General features: G+C 34.0%; 1 protein-coding gene across 2 annotated transcripts in view; it reads right to left on the bottom strand.

The window, feature by feature from the left end:
• Nucleotides 1-22,200, bottom strand: part of LOC105834052 (armadillo-like helical domain-containing protein 3) — a 45,395-nt gene extending 23,195 nt beyond the window's left edge. The window contains exons 1-7 of one of the 2 annotated variants that reach the window (XM_036292201.1): nt 22,067-22,200; nt 21,481-21,668; nt 20,766-21,051; nt 16,273-16,406; nt 15,961-16,171; nt 2,024-2,318; nt 709-926 (exon numbers count right to left, since the gene is read on the bottom strand). In XM_036292201.1, the coding sequence (XP_036148094.1) occupies nt 709-926; nt 2,024-2,318; nt 15,961-16,171; nt 16,273-16,406; nt 20,766-21,051; nt 21,481-21,627 (1,291 nt within the window). In that variant the 5' untranslated portion in view covers nt 21,628-21,668; nt 22,067-22,200. Of the gene's footprint in view, nt 1-708; nt 927-2,023; nt 2,319-15,960; nt 16,172-16,272; nt 16,407-20,765; nt 21,052-21,480; nt 21,669-22,066 lie in introns of those variants that run through there. The other variant, XM_036292200.1, reaches the window with a different exon arrangement.
• Between the last annotated feature and the right edge of the window lie 3,743 nt (nt 22,201-25,943).

The raw sequence follows: 25,943 nt of genomic DNA, 5'->3' as shown, positions 1-25,943 counted from the left end.
CGTTTAACGTATTCATTGTATAAATAATATTTGTAGCTGAGTATATTGGCATAAAAAGTAAACAAAGAATTCCAGTGTAAACAAAGAAAAAGAATAATCATACAATGCAGTTAATGTAATCATTCTAGTCTATTCTGTGGCCTGTTTAATGTGTGCAAAATCGATTCTTGCTCTTTTATTTATTGTAGTCGAATTACATTACACATTAAATATTAAAAAATTGTTTGTAATTCTCACAACCATAAATAATAAATTGATAACAATGATTTTCATTGTAATATGTTTCGTTCATAAAAAAATATTTTTCTTGAAAATTTTTACGACTGAATCAGTTTTACTTCTTATATACTGTATTGCAATTTTGCCGACAATTTTGTCAGTTTTGAAACACAGTTACTACACATCGATGCTCTTTCATTAGAAGCATTTTTCTTAAAATTGCCTTTTTCTCGGGAAAAAAAAAACTAAATAATGTATCACGAAAAATAATATTTCAGCCAGGAAATAGGCGATTTTTCTTTATTTTTGTTTTATGAAACATGTATGGGTCGAATATTAATATATTATTATTGTATTTACACAACTTATATTTGCATATTTTAAAAACTAAAAGTTGCTAATGTCTTAATCCTAGTAAAACTCTGCCTTTATTTGATTTCTACTCGTATTTCTAGAGAGTAACTTCCGAATATACTGAATAAGAAATACCAAGTAATGTGGCCGCGAGCGGCTGAGCAGGCGCCGCCTTGTCCTGCAATTTTCTGTGATGCATAGGTACTCTATGTAATTGAACTCTGAATGCCAGATTCGCGTCATGCATCAAGCTATTCGCATATTGGTCCTCCGCGATACAGCTTAATATCAGAAAGCACAGTTTCACGTTATTCATTATGGCCTCCGTTCGAATCACTTGCATAACAATTGAACTGTAATGTAAACACATGTTAAAACGGATTATCAATCATATATATTAAGTTTAATTTTATATTTATGTTATATTAATATTAATTTTAAAAAGGCTCTATTTTTATGTAATTATTAATTAAATAAAACAATAAAATTTAGCCTTTTATTTAATTATTCACAAAATTAATATAATTATTAAATGGAAAACTTAATTCCTACTGGTTTTTCGTCTTCAAAATTGATTTGTTTCAAAGGGAAGATGATTGAATCAAAGTAATTTCTTCCATTTTCTATCATTTTTTCCCATCTCTCCCGCAATAAGGCAATCCAACGACGGTATAATGCATTATCTTTCAAGCACATTCATCCATCCATTTTTGGACTTCTTCGTAACTGGAAAAGTGTGTATCCATGTGTGTTGCATTGACCGGAAAAGATGATAATCCGACGGTGCCAAGTCTAGAGAGTACGCTGGATGCGGGAGAATTTCTCATTCAAGCTCTAGAAGTATCTGCTTTACGCTTTTCACAATATGCCGTCGAGCGTTATCATGCAAAAGAATGACTTTACGTCTTGTTGGCTATGGATGGTCTTTTTTGCATCAAATCTTCATTCAATCGACACAATTGCTATTGGTAATGATCAGCTGTAACGGTTTCATTTGGATGCAAGAGCTCGTAATACAGCATACTCTTTTGATCCCATGAAATGTAGAGTAAGGTCTTGTTTGGAACGTTCTTTGTCTCTCACGTCAAAATCACCGTTTCAGAAGCGTTTAAATCAAACTCTACATGTTCTTTGTCTCATCATCATAGAGTTTGAATAATAAGCGATGTGTTTCAGTTGCGGTTTTCTTGAAGTTAAAATAGTAAAGAAGCACATGTTGAAAAAACAGCTTATCGCGGTTCATTTTTAATCAATTGGAAAATCTCTTTGACTTCGAGAAATCTAATCTAAGATTAAATCACTTTCAGTAATGTATAAATTACAAAAGACACATGCGACTTCACCGTCGAAACTCATCACTGTTGGAGTCAGCGCTCTCTAGTAGCAAGTGGCAGGAATTAAGTTTACCATCTAATAAATATAAATATTTTTTATATCTTTTTCTTCTTACCAATACTGCAGAAAAGTTGCTAATAGGTTGAACGGCTGAGCCATCACGTCGGGCGATAAGGCACCAGGAGCTACCGCGTTTGGACCCAGAGTGTTATTCGGCGACGGAGGCGCACTAGTATCGCTTTGCGTATAGGCCAGAGTAGTTACAAAATTACGATTTAAGTGTGTAGCCTCGTACAAAGCTAAAAGTAGAGCATTGTTCGCGCGAACCTGTTGCGTTTTTGCTTCCTCTTCTCCGACGAACATACTACCAACTATACTAGTTAACGAAGATAGCCAAGACGCTTGTATCTCTGAAGATATATCAAGTTGTTATTATATTAAAAAATGTTACATGTATATACACTCCTGAACAAAATTAAGAGAAAACCTAATTTTTCCGGTAAAAGAGTGTAAAATTTAAACTGCAGCAACTTTGCGAATAATGGTCATAAAAAAAAAATTCCAAAAAGCAAATTAAAAGGCAAAATGTCTAATTTTCGACATTTATGTCAAAATTTAAAATTTTTTTTAATTTTAAAAAATTTATGAGTAAAAAGAAAAATTAAAAAATTTTTAATTTTTTTTCTTTGTGTTTGTTTAACTGCATAGGCGAAGATAAATTTTTTTCGTAAATGAAACCAATTGTTCTCGAAAGCTCTTATGCTCAATTCTTATGCTTTACTTTCGTTTTTTACACGACCCTCTACGATTTTTTTTGACCAAGTTATTGCCATTTTTCGAAAAAATGCCATTTTTAAATTTGACGGTTTATATCTCGGCAACCAATTATGGTACAGTAACAAAAAAAAGCAAATTGAAGAGCAAATACTCAATTTTAACAATAAATTTTCAGTCTAAAAGAATACTAACTTTTTTTAAATTTTCTCATATCATAAAAATATCAAAAAATTTTAACTATAGATAAAAAAACGTGGAACAGCTGGGACCTGGAATCCAGATGGCGCGACTTGTGCTTTTAAAGTTTACTCTTTAAAATTTATTTTGGTTTTTTGATTTCGTTATTTTGGCGTCGGGATATTGCACTTTAAATATTGATATGACAATTTTATTGTAAATTAATCAATTTTCTTCTAACAAAAACCCCAAAATAAAACTTTTTTAGATATATGACATATTTTTAATTAAAAAACTGCAGTTTCGCGATTCAGAAATCTGCGCACAAAAAAATGATTACCGTCGGCATCAGCGTTACCCGATATGCACCGCGGGGAGGTTGCTCAATCGGAATTTGCACATCATGTGGCCCTGAAAAGAGCCGAAGCTAGATGTATTGCATGAAGATGTTGAATGACTTTGAGGATGTCTGTTTTTATGCGTGCGTGTATCCTCTGTCCGTTTCACTCAAGTTGCTGTTTCCGTTTATTACCGTGCGCATCTGGGATGATAATCTGGGACCAAAAAATACTGGGGAAGTAATGAACCCTAGAGTCCTGATCTTCATTACACACGCACGCACGCACGCACGCACGCACAGAGGATGCGTGCACGCATAAAAACAGACATGCTCAAAGTCATTCAACATCTTTATGCAATACATCCAACTTTGGCTCTTTTCAGGGCCACATGATGTGCAAAATCCGATCGAGCAACCTCCCCGCGGTGCACATCGGGTAACGCTGATGCCGACGGTAATCATTTTTTTGTGCGCGGATTTCTAAATCGCGAGACTGCAGTTTTTTAATCAAAAATATGCCATATATCCAAAAGTTTTATTCTTTGGTTTTTTGTTAGAAAAAAATTAATTAATTTACAATAAAATTGTCAATATTTAAAGTACAATATCTCGACGCCAAAATAACGAAATCAAAAAAACCAAAATGGATTTTAAAGAGTAATGTGTAAACTTTAAAAGCACAAGTCGCGCCGTCTGATTTCCGTGTCCCAACTGTTTCACGTTTTTTTATCTATAGTTAAAATTTTTTGATATTTTTATGACATGGGAAAATTAAAAAAGTCAGTATTTTTTTAGACTGAAAATTTATTGTTAAAATTGAGTGTTTGCCCTTCAATTTGCTTTTTTTGGTTACTGTACGATGATTGGTTGCCGAGATCATATATGTAATACTACTATATTGTTAGCAATGTGAGTGGGACAAGCGCCGACCGTGCGCGAAGAGCTCGTTCTCTCGCTCTACAGACGTGAAGATGGTGCGTTTTGCGCAAACGCAGCCGCCTGGGCGGAGGGCGGCTGAAGAAGTTTTGTTTTGTTTTTTAAAATATATGCTTTTCGATTAAGTCATAATTGCGTCGCGTTATTTGTGTTCATAAAGTTTTCAGTTTACGATTACTTTTACTAAACCATTAAAATGGTCGAAACTGTCAAAAGTGTTATTTGTGTGGAAACGAAGTGGACAGAAGTAAGAAAATTGCATTGTACCAGTAAGTAATAAGTTTATTTTTATAGTTTTTCTTTGGCTTCTGCAATAATTCATGTATTTTTCTACCTTTTCCTACTAATATATGCTATTGATAACAAAAATTAATAATTATTAACAGTTTTCCAAGAGAACACATTCGTCAACAGTGGTTGCATGCTTGCGGATTAAGTGAAGTGGATGATGTATCTAATATTTTTATTTGTTCATGTCATTTTGACTCTAAAAATATTAAAATCACAAGAAAAAAAATAAAACTAAGTTATACAGCAGTCCCTTCAGTTATACTTAGTCAAAATCGAATAGCATTAATTGCTAATAAAGAAAATGAGTCGCCAAATATAATAGAAAGTAATGCACAGCAATTAATGCAAGAGAATGGGAACATCGATAATGATACTATAAGAAGCATTTTCCCAGCACTTTCCTTAGCAAATGGAATTGTTACTGATAATATAAGTATAAATACAGATGACATAATAGTACAGCCAATGCTAAAAGACAGTAATTTAATTATTATACTAAATATTTTTTTTTATATACATTAAAAAAAATTGTTTAATTTTGCTCCCCAAGAAACTCAATTTGCAGTGCCACGTTACATTGGTGATATTTAAATGGCTCATGTCGCAACTCCTCAAAGAGCTAGAAGAACAGTAAAGTTTGTAAAAGACATTGTTATGAAGCAATCGAGAAAGATTAAACGTTTACAAGATAAGAACAGGCTCAGAAAACGTATCTTTTATATGCAGCAAATGTCACGTTCTTATCGAGAAAGATTGATTTGTAAAAAGACTTAAAATAATCTAATGGTATATCTTGATTACTTTAATGGTATATGATGAACCTAAAACAATTTTCAACTTAATACAGAAAAAATATCAATTGTGTGAACATATTGCATATTTTTTTATTATCAAATATTTTAATTAAAAAAAAATTAGGTTGAAAGTTTACAACATTGATATCATTTTTTTTTGCTAAAGTATCGCGTATGGTTTTATAAACTTGCAGAAGAGTTAATGCAGTATTACAAAATAAGTTTAACTTATAATAACATATTCTTACATTTTCTTTCCTTTAGAGTGTGATGCCTAAAGAACTAAGAGAAATAATGTGTAGAAAATTGAAAAAGAAAAGACAGTATTCCCCAGAAATCCGAAGTTTTGCCTTAACATTACATTTCTATTCGTCTAAGGCTTATAAATATGTTAGAAAAGCATGGGATAATCTTCTTCCAAACCCTTCCACTATTAGACAATGGTATCGAGTGTCGATGGATCACCCGGTTTCACAAAAGAAGCTTTAGAAGCAATTGCTTTGCATTCTGAACATAAACCCGCAATTGTCAATCTAGTAATAGATGAAATGTCGCTAAGAGAAGAAATAATCTATGATAAAACTAAATTTAACGGTGGTGTAGATTTTGGCTCTTTTGGAGATTCTCAAAATAATAATAATCGCATTTTTAAAGCTAAATACGCTTTAACGTTCATGGCAGTATCTTTAAATAAAAGTTGGAAAATCCCTTTTGGATACTTTTTAATTCATAGTTTGAATAAAACAGAACGAGCCAAATTATTAAAACTTGCATTTAAAAAATTACATGATAGTAAATGCGTTGTTTATTCGGTAACTTTTGACGGCGTTTTTTCCAATTTAAGTATGTGTACCTGTTTATTGTGTCTTTGGTAATAACAGGGTACTCGGCTGCACTTATAACTTGAATTTTATTGAGAGAACCACTACAGTACCAGAATCAGAATGATAAGAAAGAACACGTATTACAAGGGCGTGTATGTACAGCGGCCATATTGATAAGTCTGTTCATGTTATCAAAAAGACACTGGGGGGCAGCGTCTTGCGTGCACTTGGCGCTCCTCAAGGATACGTGGCGCCGTTTGTTGACCCCATGGCTGTACCATGGCGTCGAGATGGCGCGGTCCGTTCCGGCGAGCACTCATACACAATATTTTCTCCCTTCTTTCTAGGATTCCCTGCGCTCGGAGTCTCTTAAACTGGATTGTATCGTTGGACTGGGCGTCGAACACGTGCTGACCGCCGTGATCCTACTTGCTGATTCCCAGCTCTTAAAGGAGTGGGTGGTGGAATCTCGATAATGGGAGTTCGTGCCAAGTGTGCTTGTTGCGGGGATGCAGCTGCTTGTTGCGGGGATGCAGCTGCTTGTTGCGGAGATGCAGCTGCTGGTACTTCGGGTATCTCAACTGCTTCTGGTTCTGCTTTATAGAAATGTATATATACTCGTCTTTGTGGTTCGGTTGTTTTGGACTGATCTGAAACAGAAATTGGGTCCGGGGGCTGCGCCTCCTGGAAAGTCCGTATCTGGTCAACGTGTCGTCTGTAACGTTTGTCATTGAAGTCTATTTCGTAATGAAGGTCATCCAGGCGAGAGACAATAGTGCCTGGTATCCATTTGTCCATCCGAGGATTATCCGAAAGGAAATACACCTTCTGCTTTGATGCAAATGTACGAAATGAAGCTTCAAACTCTGCCTGTTGTTTATCCATGACTTTTCGGTATGTGTCTTCTGGGCGGATGAGGTCCAATCAAGTGCGTATGTTTCGTCCCAAGAAAAGCTGCGCTGGAAGTTGTTCCGTCGTAGAGTGAGAAGCTTTTCTATGCTGTCTGAGAAATTCATTCAGATCGTGTTGTAAGTTTCCTTTAGTCGTTGCCATCTTCGTGAGTTTATCCTTTGTTGTTTGCACATATCGTTCGACCTGTCCGTTACTTGCCGGGTGATATAGTGCTGTCAGTCGGTGATATTTGACTCCGCTCATTTTTAGAAATGACGTAAATTCCGTTGAAGTAAATTGCGTTCCATTATCTGATACTACCGTGATTGGAACTCCATATGTTGCGAATAGTTGGTCGAGAATTCTGATCGTTGATAAGCTTGTTGCTGAACTGGTCGGCTTCACTTCTATCCACTTGCTGTACGCATCAAGAATTATAAAAAACATGGTACCAATTACTGGGCCAGCGTAATCTATATGAATACGTTCCCAGGGACCTTTGGGGTATTCCCAATGGTGGTTGCGGAATTGTGGTGGAAGATGCGCGCGTTTGGCGCATTCTGTGCAGGATTTTGCAATCTGCTCGATATCACTGTCGATACCTGGTCAATAGACGAACGAGCGTGCCATACTCTTCATCTTAACCATGCCAATGTGTGCTGCATGTAGATCTTCGAGAATTAACTGTCTTAATGCCGGTGGTACAACAACTCGGTGATCAAATAGAAGGCAATCGGCGGCTAGCGCATAATTCTTTTCCGGAGCTTTGTAGCCTAGATCTGCAAGGATTTTGCCATTTTGGAGTAATTGGACGATCTTACCAAGGTGTAGGTCCTTTCGCATCTCACGTGCTATACGTTCAGCACGGACTGGTAGCTGTTTCACCTGATGCAAAACAAATTAGTCAAAATCGTCGTGTTGTTCCATTTCCTCTTCGTCGAGCGAGAGTTTCTTCACTACATCTGTTAATGTGGACGGTGGCACTCTGGAACAGTAATCCGCATTCGCGTTCGCTTTGGTTGCTTTAAATGACTTCATAGTTAAAGTGTGCCAAATAATCGGCATAATTAGCCAATCGGCTAATACCAAAAACTGGTAATGATTTTTCTGGATGCAGGATGTGTATCAATGGCTTGTAGTCTGTGATGAGCGTAAAGTGACGGGCATATAGATAATAGAAAAACTTGCGTACGGCCCAAACAATAGCTAGCGCCTCCTTATCAATCCGAGGGTAGCGTTGTTCGGTCTTGCTCATAGTTCGGCTCGCGTAGGCAATTGGTCGTTCTTCTCCATTGCTTAGGCGGTGGGAAAGCACTGCCCCTAATCCTGTTTGGCTGGCGTCTGTCGCTAGTAATAAGGGGAGTGATTGGTCGTATGGCATCAACACCTGCGGTGATGTGAGAATATGTTTTATGTCCTGGTACGCTGCTTCGGCTACTGGCGTTCACATAAATAGTTCCTTATGAAGCATGTCTCGGAGTAGTCGATCCCGTGTCAATAGGTCTGGAATGAACAAGCAATAGTATGTTGCTTTGCCTAAGAATAACTGAAGCTCGGTCGGTGTCGTTGGTTTCGGCGCGTTACGTATTGTTGCTATGTGTTTGCTTGATTTATGTAGTCTTTATCCGTCTATTTGGTGTCCCAGAAATTCTACTGACAACGTTGCAAATGTACATTTCGAGCGATTGAGTCGTAGTTCTCGTGCTCTCAATCGTTCCAATAGGTCATCAAATGTTGACATTAGATTGTCAAAATTATCTGCGAATACAAGAATATCATCAAAAAAATTGAGAACATTAGGGATATCTTGTAATACCGTTTCCATGCATCGCTGCCATATGGCTAGTATGTTTGCGGCTCCATACACCGCACGTGTTGGGCGAATGAGACCGTGTGTTGGCGTATTAAGGATTAATACGTGACTAAGTGCTTCGTCGACTTCAAGGTGAGTGTAGGCGTTAGTTATGTCTAAATGACAGAAAATTGTTGCTTTTCCTATTTTTGGAATAGGTGCTCGGCTTTCGGTATCGGGTGCTCGTCGACAATCATACGAGGGTTGATGGTTGGTTTATAATTCCCGGTGATTCTCATCTTGCCGTTTTTCTTCATCACAATGTGAGTGGTCGAAGCCCATTCGAAATGCTCCACTTTTCTATAAAATCCTGAAGCAAGTTTCTTGTCAATCTCTTTGATATAGGTGTCGCGTATTGCAAGAGATATTTCGCGAGTTCGTGCAAAAACAGGGGTTGCGTCTGGTTTCAGGTGTACCTTTACTGGTGGTCACTTTAATTTTCCGGGTGTCTCACTGAATACATCATTATATCTTTGAAGTAATGACTCTAGTCGACTTGTTTGCTTCAGTGATCAAACATGGCGATGAGACTGATATGTTGTTGATAGATCCTGTAAATGCAAATAATTGAATAAAGTTGATTTCATGTGTAAATTGAGAGATCCATTCTCGTCCAAAGAGGGTGTCGTAATTTCCATTGACGACATATAAGTTCAGTCTTTTCGTGGTGTTTCCCAACTTCACACTAATCGGAAGATACCCAATACATTTCAGGCGATGGTGGGTATAGCTCGCGAATTGACGGTCGGTTGGTCTTAGTAGAAATTGTGATTTAATTGAGCACAATGTCTGAGCGCTAAACGCACACGTGTGGCATTCCGCTTCTAAGAACTTGCAATCTTTTCGGGCATGCTGACCTCCACACTCTTGACAAGTTGAGCACGCGTGTGGTTTGTCTGGTGTAGTTTTCCGTGTCGTACTTGGCATGCGCTGACGTGATCGGTTACGTGTTGGTTGTCGATCGCGAGTTTTCTTGCTTCTTAAATCGCTGTCGTGATGCGTGTCGTAATAAATTTGCCGGTTCCGTTAATGTAGTTGACATGGTTGTCTTTACTTCCGTAGCTGTATGGCGCGTGGCCTCTAATGCGTGTGCGATTTCATATGCTTCCGTAAATGTCGTCAGTTTCTTTGCGATAATCTCGCACATCTCACGGGACTGCAATCCGTGCAGCATTTGCTCAGCAAGCATCCTGTCCAGAAAGTTATCATACTCGCAATGGGCCGCTCCTTGTTTAAGGCGTAATGCAAAATGAGCTATTGGTTCTTTTTGTTGCACTATATGCCGGAATTTGACACTCTCGGCATACTTGTTTTTTGCGCGGTCGAAATGGTCGACCAGAGTGCGTTTTATTTCGACGTATTCTAACTCTTCCGGAAGTCGTGGACTAACTAAAAATTTTAATACGTTATTTAATACGGCACCCATGTGCACTCGCGCGTATTTAGCGTGTTCGTCAGTAGGAATTGTACTTAGCTCTTAAAGTACGCCCAATTAAACCGTACAAAGTAGTCGGCGACCGTTGTGGATTCCGACGAGCGATATTCCGATGCGGCAAAATGTGGCGGTCTTGGCGGTTGCCCTGTTGGCAGTCCTATACCCTTTGTCGTTTCGTTGGCGTTCATTGCTGATGCCTAAATAGCGTTAGCAAGCATACTTGTGATGGCTTACATCAATTCGGGCGGTACTTCCATTGTCCCGTTTCACTGAGATCTATCCTTGTCACACTTCTACTTTTGTCTATAGTTTGCTTTGAGTATTCTACTTCTGACACCATTTATTGTGTCTTTGATAATAACAGGGCACTCGGTTGCACTTATAACTTAAATTTTATTGAGAGAATCACTACAGTGCCAGAATCAGAATGATAAGAAAGAACACGTATTACAAGGGCGTGAATACAGCGGCCATATTGATAAGTCTGTTCATGCTATCAAAAAGACACTGGGGGGCAGCGTCTCGCGTGCACGTGGCGCTCCTCAAGGGTACGTGGCGCCGCTTGTTGACCCCATGGTTGTACCATGGCCGTCGAGATGGTGGGGTCGCATTCATTTGACCGACAATCACTTGACCGACAGTATCACTTAGTCGACAATTACATGACCGACAAATACACTTAACCGACATGATTATTTGACTAACAGTTTATTTGACCGACACCGTTTGGCCAACAGTACACTTGACCGACAGTATCACTTAATCGACATTTACATGACTGACAAGTACACTTAACCCACACGATCATTTGACTGACAGTTTACTTAACCGACATCACTTGGCCGACACACTTGCTCTGAGTGAGTCCCAGATGCGCACAGTAACAAACGGACACAGCAACAAATGCGCACAGACCAAATGCGCACGGATCAAACGGACACAGTAACCAACAGACTTATCACATGGGTTGCGACTTCTCAGGGCACCCCTACCGACGGGGTGGGTGCGGGAGGGGGGACGAAGCCTCCCCTTGCACCCCCCCCCCGTGTGTGTGTGTGTGTGCAAAGCATTCTTTGCACCACATGGGTTTGCGACTGTGCGCATTTGGTCTGTGCGCATTTGTTACTGTGTCCGTTTGGTCTGTGTCCGTTTGTTACTGTGCGCATCTGTGACTCACTCAGAGCAAGTGTGTCGGCCGAGTAGTGTCGGTTAAGTGAACTGTCGGTCAAATGATCGTGTCGGTTAAGTATACTTGTCGGTTATGTAATTGTCGATTAAGTGATACTGTCGGTCAAGTGTACTGTCGGCCAAATGGTGTCGGTCAAATAATCGTGTCAATTAAGTGTATTAGACCCGAGATGGCGCGGTCCGTTCCGGCGGGCACTCATACACAATACTGTTTAGGTGCTAATTTTTAGTACGGACCTAATTTTAAACCGTATTTTACGAATCTAATAACAAATAAAAAATGTTTCGTATTTTTAGACTTTTGTCATATGATAAAATTAGTGAGAAATACACTAGGAAATAAGAAAATATTAACTCAAAATGGAAAAATGATTGAATGGAATCATATTCGTTTATTACACAAATTTCAAAGTGATGAAGGTTTAAGAGCAGAAAATAAGTTAACCAACAAATATATTATAAAAAAATTAAAATGAATGTAAAATTAGTGATACAAACCCTTAGCGAAAGTGTTTATAAATCATTAATTTTTTTAATGCAGTTACCCGATAAAAATGTAAAAGCTAAGTTTAAAGACTGCTATGAGACAGCCTATTTTTGTTTACAATTTAATAATATGGGTGATATATTAAATTGCAAAAATAAATTTTTGAAACAAATTTAATACTCCTAAAGAAGTATTTAAGACTTTTAGTCACGGAAAGTCACCCGTTTTATCGCGCCAAACACGTTGAATTTCTGATATTAGATTCGTAATTAATTAGCGACCTCAAGAACCCTTGTGTAAGCAGAATAGTAAAGAACTTGTCAAAAAGTAAATTCGGCGCGGTAAAACGAGTAACTTTCCATGACTAAAAGTCTTGAATTCAAAATTGTATATCTTTATTTTAAAAAATCGTAGAATTGAGAAAAATGGATTTTAAAGCTAAGTAGTAGTACTATGCAATGCAATTCTGGAAAATTGAAAAAAAAATTTGGTTCTCTAAAAGAAATTCATAAAAATGGTTAAAATAGCCATTTTTTGACCATTTAAACTAAAATTTCAAAAAAACCTGACGTGCTGAAGCAATTTCAGTCAGATTCACAATTTTCAGCGCAAAAAAATCTACAAGAATCACCCCCACCCATTCTTGAAACTAAGAAAAGTGCAATTTCGCAGGACTGTGTAATTATTCAACTATACAAATGCACGCTGATATGTTTGAAAAATACATTAATTCATTATGTGATGAAAACGGCACATCTATTTTAAATACTAATTGTAAAACTGGTTTTCTTGACTTTATTGTTTGATTGAGAAATATATTTCCATTATTTAAAAAATTAAAGAATTTACAATTTACGTATTTATTAACATATAAATTATCTCAAGACTATTTAGAAACATTTTTAGTGCTATAAGGAGTCGTGGAGAATTTAATAATAATCCGAGTGTTTTACAATTAAAAAATGCTTATAAGCGTTTGTTAATTCGTCATAAGCTACGCGAATTTGATTCTGGTAATTGCTTATTTGATGGAGTAGACATTTTACACGTTACATCTCGTCCAAAAAATATGAAATGTTCCATTGGAGATCCAGAAAGATTGGATGAAATAATTAATTTTGATCATGAATATGTAAAATCGTTATGGGATTTAAGCTCATATGTCGAGAATGTTGTTCAGTATATTGCAGGATTCATATCTCACAAACTTTATAAAATTGTTAATTGCAATACATGTAAAGATCAATTAATAGGTACTCAAATGCCATTGTGTCCGCTATTAAAAATCAAGAACCTTATTTAATCAAGGGATGTCTGTTCAATTTGTAGCACACCAGAAAAAATAATTAGACAACATTCAAATCAATTTTTAAAAAGTAATATGAAACATCTGTTAATTAATAAGATTTTTAATAAAATAAGCATTTTATTTTCAAATAAAATGATGGATAATCATGTACTTACGTAGAGTACATTAGATAATCATCGCACTCAGCTTTGTTTATATATGTAATAGAATTATACATTAATGTTAGATTATTTCATGAAGCCAAAAAAATGTCTGCAAAAGATAACTATCTCCGAAGTAAATTTACTAAACTTATTCTATTTAATAATCAGTAATGTACAAATTACGTGTGTAAATTTTTTTATATGTATTGTAAAAAAATAAAAAATTTCTTGTAAAGAATATTGTTTCTATTGTTATTTTTTTCCTGTATTTAAAAAATATCGGTTCGATTCTAGCTAATAAAAGTACCGGGTATTGTGCAAATTAAAGCTTTTTTCTGTTCGGTCCGGTCATATAATACTGCTATTACATGACCGGACCGAACAGAAAAAAGCTCTAATTTTATATTATATTGCTAACAATGTGAGTGGGACAAGCGCCGACCGTGCGCGGAGAGATGCTCTGGCTTTCTCGCTCTTATGCCAACGCGTGCGCATAACGCACTATCTTCACTGTAGAGCGAGAGAGCCAGAGCTATATCGTATGCACCGTGATGTTGGCGACACGTTTCGGTCAATGCTAGCAATATAGTAATATTACATATATGGCCGAGATATAAACCGTCAAATTTGAAAATGACATTTTTTTGAAAAATGGCAATAACTTGGTCAAAAAAAAATCGTAGAGGGTCGTGTAAAAAACGAAAGTAAAGCATAAGAATTGAGCTTTCGAGAACAATTGGTTTCATTTACGAAACAAATTTATCTTCGCCTATGCAGTTAAGCAAACACAAAGAAAAAATTTAAAATTTTGACATAAACGTCGAAAAGTAGACATTTTGCCCTTTAATTTGCTTTTTGGAATTTTTTTTTATGACCATTATTCGCAAAATTGCTGCAGTTTAAATTTTACACTTTTTTACCGGAAAAATTAGGTGTTCCCTTAATTTTGTTCCGGAGTGTATTAACAGGGTTAAATACTAACTAATTAGAAGGTCAAAAAATTATCTAATTTAAGACTTTTAACTTAGATAATTTCAAATAAGTTAATTTTTAAATTCAATTAGTTATTTTTAAGATAATTCTTCCGAATCACGCCTTCACCTCTAAATGGGCTGAAATTTTTTGTAGTGGCTTTTTATGATTAAAAAGTAATGTAAATAACAATTTTTAGTCGGAAAAGTTAAAAAAAAAGTTATAAACAAAAAAGATTAAAAAATGTACCATTGTTTTCTGATTAATATGGAATGAAATTTGTGGAAAGTCGTTTCTTAACTCTAACCCAACCAATTTTATGTCGCTATTTGATTAATGCGAAAACATTGGAAACGAACAGCGTGGATCTTATTTGGCGTGGAAAGTCGCAAACCCATGTGATACTGTACAAGCGTGGACGTCGTTTACTTTACGTAAAGCACTGATATCATGTATCGTATTTATGAAACTTTAGTCAAATAGGGTAGACTTTGCTTCACAGGTTTATGTTTATGTTCACAGAACAATAAGGGACGGCTAAAACCTTTTATACTTTATTCAGGGTCATAATCTTGATAACATATAAACCTGCGAACATAAACATAAATCTGTGAAGAAAGGTCTATCCTATTTGACTAAAGTTCCATAAATACATGATATCAGTGCTTTACGTAAAGTAAACGACGTCCATGCTTGTACAGTACTACATGGGTTTGCAACCTTCAACGCCAAACAAAATCTATGCTGTTCGTTTCCAATGTTTTCGCATTAATCAAATAGCGACATAAAATTGGTTAGGAAAAATTATGGAGAGGGAGTGCAAGGGGAGGGACGGAGACCTTCCTCCGCCGACGCGTTCTCTATACCATATAATTGGATTGTTTATATATACGCACTGTACTTTTGCGCACTTCTACCCAGGACATTCCTATCGATGGGATGGGTGTGGGAGGGGGTGAAAGTATGTATCCTTGGGAGGACGAATTTCATCCCATATTGATAAAAAACTAATGATACATTTTAAAATCTTTTGTTTATAACTTATCTTTGAACTTCCCCGACTATAAATTGTTATTTACATTACTTTTTAATACGAAATCACTATATAAGAAACCATTACAAAAAATTTCAGTCCATTTGGAGGTGGAGCCGTGATGTGGAAGAATTACAATTTTAAAATACAAATACTTCAAGAAACTTTAACGCATTAACTTCTTAAGTTAAAAATTTACTTGTGTAAATAAAAAAAGCTTTACACACACACACACACACACACAATTTTTTTGTGTTAAACAATACAATTTTTTTATCAAGTTGCAGAATTGTTCAACGTAAAAAATATTATAAGCTATGAATATTTTTATGTTTATGTAATATATAAAATTTATACATGTTTCTATAAGTGTTTATTTTTATTTTTTATTTTATTAAAAATATACTTCGTATAATTTTTATATTTTTTTATATAATAAATTATAATAAAATAAACCACTTTTAATTCTGCAAGAACTAATACAATACAAATATTTTTATAAAAATAGCTAATCTTATTTTAAAAACCAGTAACTTTAAATTAAAAAAAAAATTATATACATTATTAATTACTACAGTAAACTACTATTGCATTTATGCTTACCTGCTTTTTGTTGGACAAATTGTCGGCAAAACTCAGTTAACGAACTCGATATGGCTTGCCCGTATCCATTTAGGGCCAATTCATCGTCCAAAATTGATAATTTGACAATATAGGGATTCGCGCTTTCGTATTTGCGGTAGTTGACTAGAAGCGTTAACAGTAAAACTGCATCATGACCATGGCGATTTCTAGCAGTTGTATCTCTCAGTAACTGTATATCACAAAATAATGTAAGCGATTATTAATACACAAGACGAATCATCAGAACTTTATTTTAAATTTTGAATAAATGTTTAAAAATAACAATATTACTTGTATCAGTGATTCAAAAACACTGTTTAACATCACATATTCCAGCAGGGTATTTTGACTGATATTATCCATACCAGTAACTATTATTAATAACAATTTCAAGCACAGAGCTTTTAAACTATCTGGATATTCACCTAAAAAAGAAATTTATTCTCATCACTGTTATTAACTTTTTCACTAATATTATATTTATGGTTTATTATACATCTTTAAAAAAATAAAAAAATAAAACAATTATAGATTATTCTATATTGAATTTGAAAGTTATACAAAAAAGTGATAGTGAATTTTTTCATCTGTATCAAAAACAACTTCAATAAAAAGTAGAAATGTGTTCTAATAAAAATACAATTAAAAAATAATGACATAATCTACATTTTTTATGTAAGTGCTTTAAGTATGCAAAATAATTTATGCAAAGTTTTATTACAATGCAAAGAAAAATGTTCTGTAAAAAAAACAAAGAGTTCCTTAAATAAATGACTAAAGATAAGTGAAATTTTTGCCCAATTAGAAAAAAAACAAGAGCACAAGAAACGTCTGACATAAAAAGCATTTTGCAGAGATTAAAATTTTACAACTAATTGTTATAAACAAGATATTAAAAATTGACTAGAGGAAAATTAATTACCTCAATTCTACAGAAAAAAATCATTAAACAAACACATGTATAACTATTTCTAAAATAATACTTCATTTATAAAAAAAAATAAACAATATAAATGATTGAAATTTGTTCTTATCTATGAGTAGACTAACAAAGTTTAGATGAGCAATACTAAAAAGAAAGAGAACAAATAAAAACATTTTGGAGAATTTTCCATAGAAACAATTGATGCAATCAGTTTTTTACAATCAATTTTTAATAATAATGTTTTTTGTACCAATTAGTTGCAAAATTTATTTTTGCAAAGTACTTTTTATGTCAAATGTTTTCTCATGCTTTTGTTTTCTTCTTGATTGTCATTGTTTTGTTAAGTCTTGTTGGATTTTATGTTGAGTTAATGAAGAATGGCTACTTTAACTCCTAATATCTCTAAAATAAAAAGTAGGTTCAGCTTGAAATTTTTCTGTGATTAATGTCTCATTATAAGCTATCATTTAGCCTATCATTTAATATTTTGAGTATGAAATTATGGGGTCCAAAATAGGTGATTTTTGGCCTCATTCTTTACGAAACTAAATTGAGAATTACAACGAAATTGTATATAAATTATTTTAAATACTTGAAGTATTTACAATACAAAAAAGACTTTAAAAATTTTTTTAATTGTAGCATTATAATAACAAAAAAGTATAACAAACTAAATAAATGTTTAATAAAAATAAACTAAAGAAATGTTTAATAAAAATAAACTGAAGTGTTATAAATCACAATTTTTATATGTATATTTTATTTAGTTTATTTAAAGTATAAATATATAATAAGTATATTAACACATTTGCAAAACATCAAGAAATAACTAAATCTTCGTAAATTCAACCCAACTGGCAATTTTATTCAAAATTAAGAAGTCAAGTATAACGTTTCGACCGCGTATCGGGTCCTTTTCAAGTACAAAGCTGACGTAGTTGGCAAAGAAACATAGCAGTCAATAAACTTGTTGTTGCAAGCTACGGATCATGCACTGTATAAAAAAAAAGCCAGAGAAGGGGAAAAATATAATAATGAACAGTGATTTTGTAAGATAAAAATAGTAAAGTCGATAAAAACAAAGTATCAATAGTGAAAGGATGAAGTATCTTTTTTTTAAAAAAGAAAAAAGATTTTTTACAAACTTACATGTTTCGTGCAGCAACGATTGACATTATGATGTGTCAATCGTTGCTGCACGAAACATGTAAGTTTGTAAAAAAAACCTCTCTTTTTTTTTTAAAAAAAAGATACTTCATCCTTTCACTATTGATACTTTGTTTTTATCGACTTTACTATTTTTATCTTACGAAATCACTGTTCATTATTATATTTTTTCTCTTCTTTGGCTTCTTTTTTTACACAGTGCATGATCCGTAACTTATGACAACAAGTTTATTGACTGCTATGTTTCTTTGTCAACTACGTCAGCTTTGTACTTGAAAAGGACCCGATACGCGGTCGATACGTTGTATTTGACTTCTTAATTTTGGATAAAATTGCCAGTTGGGTTGACTTTACGAAGATTTAGTCATTTCTTGATTATTTATCACTGATGACTTGAAGTAGAAACCTTTACATTTGTAAAAATTCATATAATACATCTTTTAAAATTGTATATATAGTGGATAACAAATATGACATAGATTGTAACTCAAATAAAATGAGATATATCTCTGATGGAAATATTTTACTGAAACTATAATACATAACAATATATTATGTATACATATAATGTAAAATTTCTTTATATTTCAAGACTTACAATACTTGGTTTCTAATACACTCATATATAATTTTGAATTTTAATAAATTGTATTGATTAAGATTTTAATAAAAATTCAATATCAAGATAATAAGAAAGGAAGTTAGAGTATAGAGAAGGAAGGTGGGTGAGATAACAGACATAGGATTGTGATTGAAAGGAGGAGATAAAGCAAAGGAGAAGAAGAAAACAGAGATAGAGGGAATGGCGGAGTTAAAAAGTGAGGTGAGAAAGATAAGGACATGCTTGGAAGAGGTGACAAAAATTTTGAGAGAGTTGTGTATGGAAGTAAGAGAAGGAGGAAGAGAAGAGAGTACGAGTGCAGAGGTGTAGAGAAAAACGGAGGAGAAAGATAAAGGTGGAAAGAAGAGGGAAAGATGCAGATGAGAAGGAAGTAAAGAGGGGGATTGGAGGGAGCAGAGAGCCTGAGAAGGAGAGGAAGATGGTTGTGATTAGAGATTAGAGGAGGAGTAAAGGGAGGAAAGAAGAAAAGACGAGAAACTGAAACTGGAGGTGGATATGGTGGAAAAAATTTAAAGGAAAGAAGATAGGAAGTTACAGTGGAAGCGGCGGAAACGAGAATAGATGAGAAGAGAAAAGAGCCTAGTGTTGGAGAGGAAGAGCAGGAAGAGAAAGAGAGAAAGAGAGAATAAAGGGTAAGGAAGACAGTAACGTGAAGTGAGAAGAAGGGAGGTGAGGCGTGAAATTGAGATGGGAGGAGAAAGGATCTTCTCTCTTTCTCTCTTTCTTTATTTCCTTTTCCTATTGCCTGTTGCCTGGAATTGTGTGATGGCCCTAAGAGGAAAGCAATAAAAACTACTATACTGTACTATACTGTACATATCAAGATGATAAAATTATAAAGAATTCAGCAAAGTTTAAAATAAAAAACCATATATGCAATAAATTTAGAATTTAATGAAAGAAATTATTTAGCAGAATTTATTAAAATTCAGAATTACACAAATGTACGAGTAAATCAGAAAACAAGTATTGTAAGTAGGTCTTGAAATATAAAGAAATTAATGAATTAATGTACTTTGAGACATTTAAAAAAATTGTAATATTAAATTAAATATTGTAATATAAAATTATCCTAAATATTGTAAACTTAAACATTCATAACTAATAAAAAAATAACTAAAACATTTATAATTTATAAACTTTAATAAATTGTATTATAATTAATTTGCAAATATTCAAGAGTAAATATCTATAACTTCAAGATTCAATCAATAATCGTGAAATTAAACAAGCATTAGGAATCAGCACTACAATTGAAAATAATGCACCAAGGTTTGTTAAATCTTTCTTTTTTTACATAAACTTTTGCACATCAATAACATGATTTGAATCTTAATATTTCTGTAATCTCGTTATTGATTGTGTTTCTGTTTTATTACTTTTTAAACAATTTTATTATTTGTCTTTAGGAAAAATATTTTAGCACACTGAGAAAAAAATTTCTTTAAATACATTTAAGAAACTCGGTTTCTTATTACAAACAAATATTTTTTTACAGCAACAAAACAATGTATGCTAGCAAATAAATATTTTATTCTTTTAAGTAAATCACTTCGTACATTTTTAATTTTGTTCCTCTAAGTAATGATTTAATGACATCAATAGTATCATTATTAAACTGAAATAAATCATTTCTTTGTAATAAGAAAACTGAGTTTCTTAAATGTATTTAAAGAAATTTTTTTCTCAGTGCATATTACAATAAACATACAATATCTATATTTTCTGTAAAAATATTGTATAGTTTGTATTATTACATTTTTCTTTTCCAATATTTTTAATTATTTTTAGAATTTACAATATTCTTCAGTATTTTTCAACTTTTATAAGGTTCAACTTTGTTAATAAATCTAAAAAATGTTTTATATTGCTTTTTTTTATATTTACACTATTTTAAATAATTATCTTTAGAACTTACAGTATTTCGTTATTGTATAAGTATGATTTATTGTATAAGTTGAAATATATTCAATGTTTCAATAATTTTTATTTTCCTGTTCAATAATTTCAGGAATTTTCAGCGATTTATTTCTATCAGATTAAACATTAAATGGTTGCCTTATATATTACCTGTTAGAAAATTATTACAATGCTGCATTAACGTTGTCATCCTTTGTTCTGCAGAATCAAAACCAACTAAAATATCTATCAAATTAAATCCATAATCTCCCTGGTTAGCCTTCCTATACATAGACTGAATGACAGCTGCTAAAGTTTGCAATGCATACACTATTCTAAATGGATGTTCATCAACCAGCGTGTCAACACAATGGCATACTAATGCGTTCAAATTTTCCTTACTGGCATTCAGTTGTTCTGATGTCATATGCAGAATCTCATTTTCAATATGAGGTACCTGGAATAAATTGTAATGTTAATTTTTTATAAATTCAGAAAATATAACAAAATACCAAAAATAATGAAAGATGTGTACTAGTATTCTCCACTTTTGGCAGGAATAAAATTAACAATAAACCAAGTTTTTTTTTAGAAATATACTTTAGAAATATAGAAAATAACTATAATAATAAAAAACTAATGTTTTTAATTTTTTGGAGAAATAAAATTAAAAAAAAATTGTGAAGTTTTTTATATTTTCCAAAAATATGAAAAAAATATAACTAATATAATAATAGCAGAATTTATGGATAAATTACTTATCAGAACTTTTAAAATTATTTGTTTTAGAGGATAATATAGGTAACATATTTTAATCTAAAAAAATGCCAAAATTTAAAAAAACTTAAAATTTCCAAGAATTCTTTCTAAAAATACTAATGCATACCATAGGTTTAATGAGAAATAATTCATTCCAGAAATTTGGATGAGCCAGTGTCAAGTCTTCACCTTTAAAGAAACTCTCATAAATTGGCACCAGCTTACATTTATGCTGACGTTTGGCACCAGAGCCACTCCTCTTTCTCATAGCCATTGTTAAAGCAGATTATTTCTCTCCGTTCATATTGGAAACTTCTAAAAACATATTGGAATATAAGTACGTTTTTTTTATAAGTGGTCGTGAAAGTTTTAGATCCTAACATTGCTTTTTCTTTAAAAGTATTTAAAAAATATATATATCCTGCATATTTATCTAATTCTCCATATCCATTAAAACATTGTATATTTATCTTTCAAAATCTCAAAAACCTCACTCTATAATATAAATTAAAAATTTCAACGTATAACACTATTACACGATTTATCACACATATGTCATGATTCAAAGATGTCAATCTATAAATCAACAAAAGATTATCTAATATTAATTTTAACCAAACTTCCTAGAAATTATACATTTTATATACATATTTATATAATAAATATATAAAAAAATAAGTATAATCAGAATTAAGTGAGGAAGCTAATCTTACATCCAGTTTTACATATCGTTCAGTTAAAAAAAAAATAACAATTCTAGGTTATAAAATCAACTTGTCAGTGATCGTGCGCATCGTTTATTTTCTTCTTTGGTATGGTACTAGCGTTGCCAACCTAGTTTACACCGAGCACTTGGTAAGATGCATTTTCACTGACGCTAGAAACCCTTAGGTCGGATCTACAATAGGTGTAGCAAATCTTAAAGGAGCCTTTTCACGCTGATGCTTGACGCTCATTTTCAGCGGTAAGGAGCCAAAATCCATGTCACGTCCTAACCATTTGTCCAAATTTATGGACATTTCTTTTTCCTCCCATTAACAAGTAAAATCACTTAATAGCGCCAGGCATGACGCGCAAAATGACACCAGACGCCACCCTCGGATAGGCCAATGTAACGCGACCCCGCGTATGAGAGTGGGGATATCTTAAGCGGCGTCCCCACGCCATGTCTTAGAATAAGGCACGCAGTTAGAAGTAATCAGTTCTCGCGAGCGGTTCACTTTTCTAGTTCAAGTTCCAATTCCATTCCAAATCTAATTCTACTTCTAATTCTAATTCAAGTCTTAAATAATTAATTTAGTTGTTTAGCTACTTAACTTTATATTCTAATTTAGCCTTAAGTGTAATTGTAACCAATAATTTTACTTTTATAATAAACTGATAGATTCAGTGACTCGAATTCGTTATTCAATTTCAACATTCCTTAAATCACGTTCAACGTATATCACGCGAGTTCACCATAACTGTGAAGACCGTTTCCTGCGACCGTCCAATCACAGAAAGGTCTACACCGAGGGATAGCCAGAACACGACGCCTCCTGAGCCGACCAAGCTGACAGCCAATCAAGAGAGTCACCTAAAGGTAGGATAACAACTCACACATTTCTAATAATAATAAATTCCCATTCGCGTTCGCAATGCTCTGTGAAAATGTGCCCTACTAATTCTATTAACTATTCGTCTCCCGGATTGGTCGAGCCGATGCCTATCACGCGCGGCTATTTTGATTGGATAAGCACTGCATGCTGCACCGCGTCATTGTTCTATCAACATCGTATTGATAAAACTTATTACTTGTGCGATAATTGCTACCTCTAAGCTCCCCCCGAGACCCACTTGCTTTACACATACAAACTGCGCCACTACATACATATCGGGTTCGGTGACTGCCAAGAATACTGCTCGATTTGTAATGTATTATTAGCCACCCGCAGTATCTTACACGAGTGTCGCGCCTGTATTAGCATATTTGAGGGATTCCTGCGTTATCTTGAACAGAGCGACGATCTTCCAACTGACTTTACCGAAGCTACTATCGTCGCGATCTCTGAAGATCCGGTCTGTTAATTTTGTAAATTTGTCCAGTTTCACGAGTCATAATCACCTCAGAGTGCAGGGCAGTAGCCGCGATTTCATAATTTGGCCGCGTGCTCGTCCTGCACGTAACATCCATAAAAAACTAGGGGAGAATGTTGGCAATGATGGAAAATCTCTAGAATCCATAAATTTATTTCTGAAGTTGACAACACTGGTGCTTTCGGGAGTATTCAGCATCAAAAGACATCACGTGACTAAAAATGACAAATGGGTATCTTTATTTTTAGTCACGTGTAAAGACCTATAATCAAAGATTTGCCAATGGCGAACACAATTTTGATTGGTCACTTGAATCACATGGTTTATCCGCCATTGCGTACCCACGCTGGACGAGGAAGAGGGGAGAGTGCTCTGTGTTGAGCAGTATAGGTTAAAGGAATATGTGTCAGAAATTATAAAGTAATTCAATCTCTGCACTCTCGAGGGTCACTATATTTTGACGGTACACTCAGGAAGAACAAGAAAAATTAAATTTGCATCTGTTATATGGCTGCGTACAACTTGGAGCAGGCTCGCATTGTTTATTATCTCCATTACTCCAGACCCATAGACCTTATAGCTCTAGTTTACACCGAGCGCTTGGTACGCGTATCAAATAGTAAATAACTAGTGAATGTGTTTAATCATTGGCTGATTAGCTTAAATTCACTACTTGATACGCGTACCAAGTGCTCGGTGTAAACTAGTAGATAGATATGGACCGGCAATTGCCTACAGTTTGTGTATAGAAAACGGTGTCCAGAAGAGGTGCGAGAGAGAAACAGACTTTTTAGTACTTCTTTCTCTAAAGTTACCGGAAATAACTATCGCGCATGTCAGCACACATGCATACATATGTATATACATATATGTATAATATAAAAACTGGTCGCTGTGCGCCTGAAGCGTGGCTGATTTTCTTCTTAATGTTGAAAAAAAAGGACAGGAACTGCGAGACAAATTTCTTTCTGGGTGCGCACAAGATGATCGCAGATTTGAAACTGTTATAAATTAGAATAAAATAATGAATTTTACAACTTGTAATAAAAAGCAAAAAATAACAATCAACCATAAAGTACAAGAAGTTCGTATGCAACGCGATTTATTCGGCCGACTATTAGGGATTTTGATGGAAGGGGCGACAGATATAAAAAAAATGTTTTCGTTCCCGATGGCTCCGATACCAACTTCATTATGTCATTTAGATGGCATGATTTGCAAAACCGAAAAATCGGCTATGATGAAAATTTTGTGAAATGACAGTGCTCTACCGAACCATATCGATGTTGTAATTGTTGATGGTTTTGTTTTAATTCACTCAATGAAAGATGTGCCGCAATCGTTCGGCAATATTTCAAAAAAAATTTTGCAAATTCTTGCAAGCTATAATGCTTCATGTGAGCATGTAGTATTTGATCGCTACTGGTCGCCGTCTATAAAAGACTACGAACGTTCGTTAAGGGGAGGTTCTGACAGTAATCCTGAGTACGTTATCTCTGGTCCGCACCAAGCTAAGATACATGATTTTGCTAAAGAACTGAGGAATGACAGATTTAAAGAAGCTCTTATCCTTTTCCTCATTTCACATTGGCAAAGTAACGATGTAGCCGCTTTTATAGGCAATAAGACTATTTTATTAAATTTTATTAATTGTTATTCATTCAGCGTCGTTAATGGTAATGTTGTTAAAACGGAGAAATTAGATTTTTTTTGTCCTTCGTACAAAGAGGCCGACACTAAAATTATTTATCATGCGTCTAAAATAAATTCAGATTCAACTGTTGTCGTGCTCTGACACAGATATTGTTGTTATTATGTTAGGTAATTTGCATAAAATAAAAGCAAAAATTTATATTGAATGTGGCGTTACAAGAAGTCGGCATATTATAGATCTAAATGCACTTCATGAACTTTTAGGATTAGATCTGTGCGAAGCATTGCCGGGATTTTATGCATTTACCGATTGCGATTATAATCCTGCATTTTTTAGGAAAGGTAAACAGTGCCCATTTCAAATACTCGCAAAAAACGAGGAGTTTCAGCAACCGTTCGCTAGTTTAGGAGATACAGGGATTGATATAGACAATACTTTTGCAAAAATAGAGGCATTCGTTTGCAGTATGTACGGATATGAGACACAAAAAAATCAATAACGTCAGATATTCCTTCGAAATTATAAAGTTAAAAATATTGATGAAGCCTTTTTAAAAGCAAATTTAAAAAACTTTCACGCTTCCTGCTTGCCACCTTGCTACACCGAGCTTCTACAGCAAATGAGAAGGGCACACTATATTGCACACTTGTGGAATAAGGCAACATTACGGGATCCAATTGAATTTGAGCCCGAAACATCAGGATGGACCTTAACTGATAGCAAATATGAATTTCTATGGTTTGAAGACCCATAGTTGTCACCATCAGTAAAAGATGTCATTTTGGATAATTAGGATTCGGAAGGTAATTTATGATTTGCGACTCTTCAAGGTATATATGATTTATTTAGTTTATTTAAAT

This window comes from Monomorium pharaonis, chromosome 9 (assembly GCF_013373865.1).
Source record: "Monomorium pharaonis isolate MP-MQ-018 chromosome 9, ASM1337386v2, whole genome shotgun sequence".
NCBI classification, from domain to species: Eukaryota; Metazoa; Arthropoda; class Insecta; order Hymenoptera; family Formicidae; genus Monomorium; species Monomorium pharaonis.
This window is presented reverse-complemented; position numbering and strand designations above follow the sequence as displayed.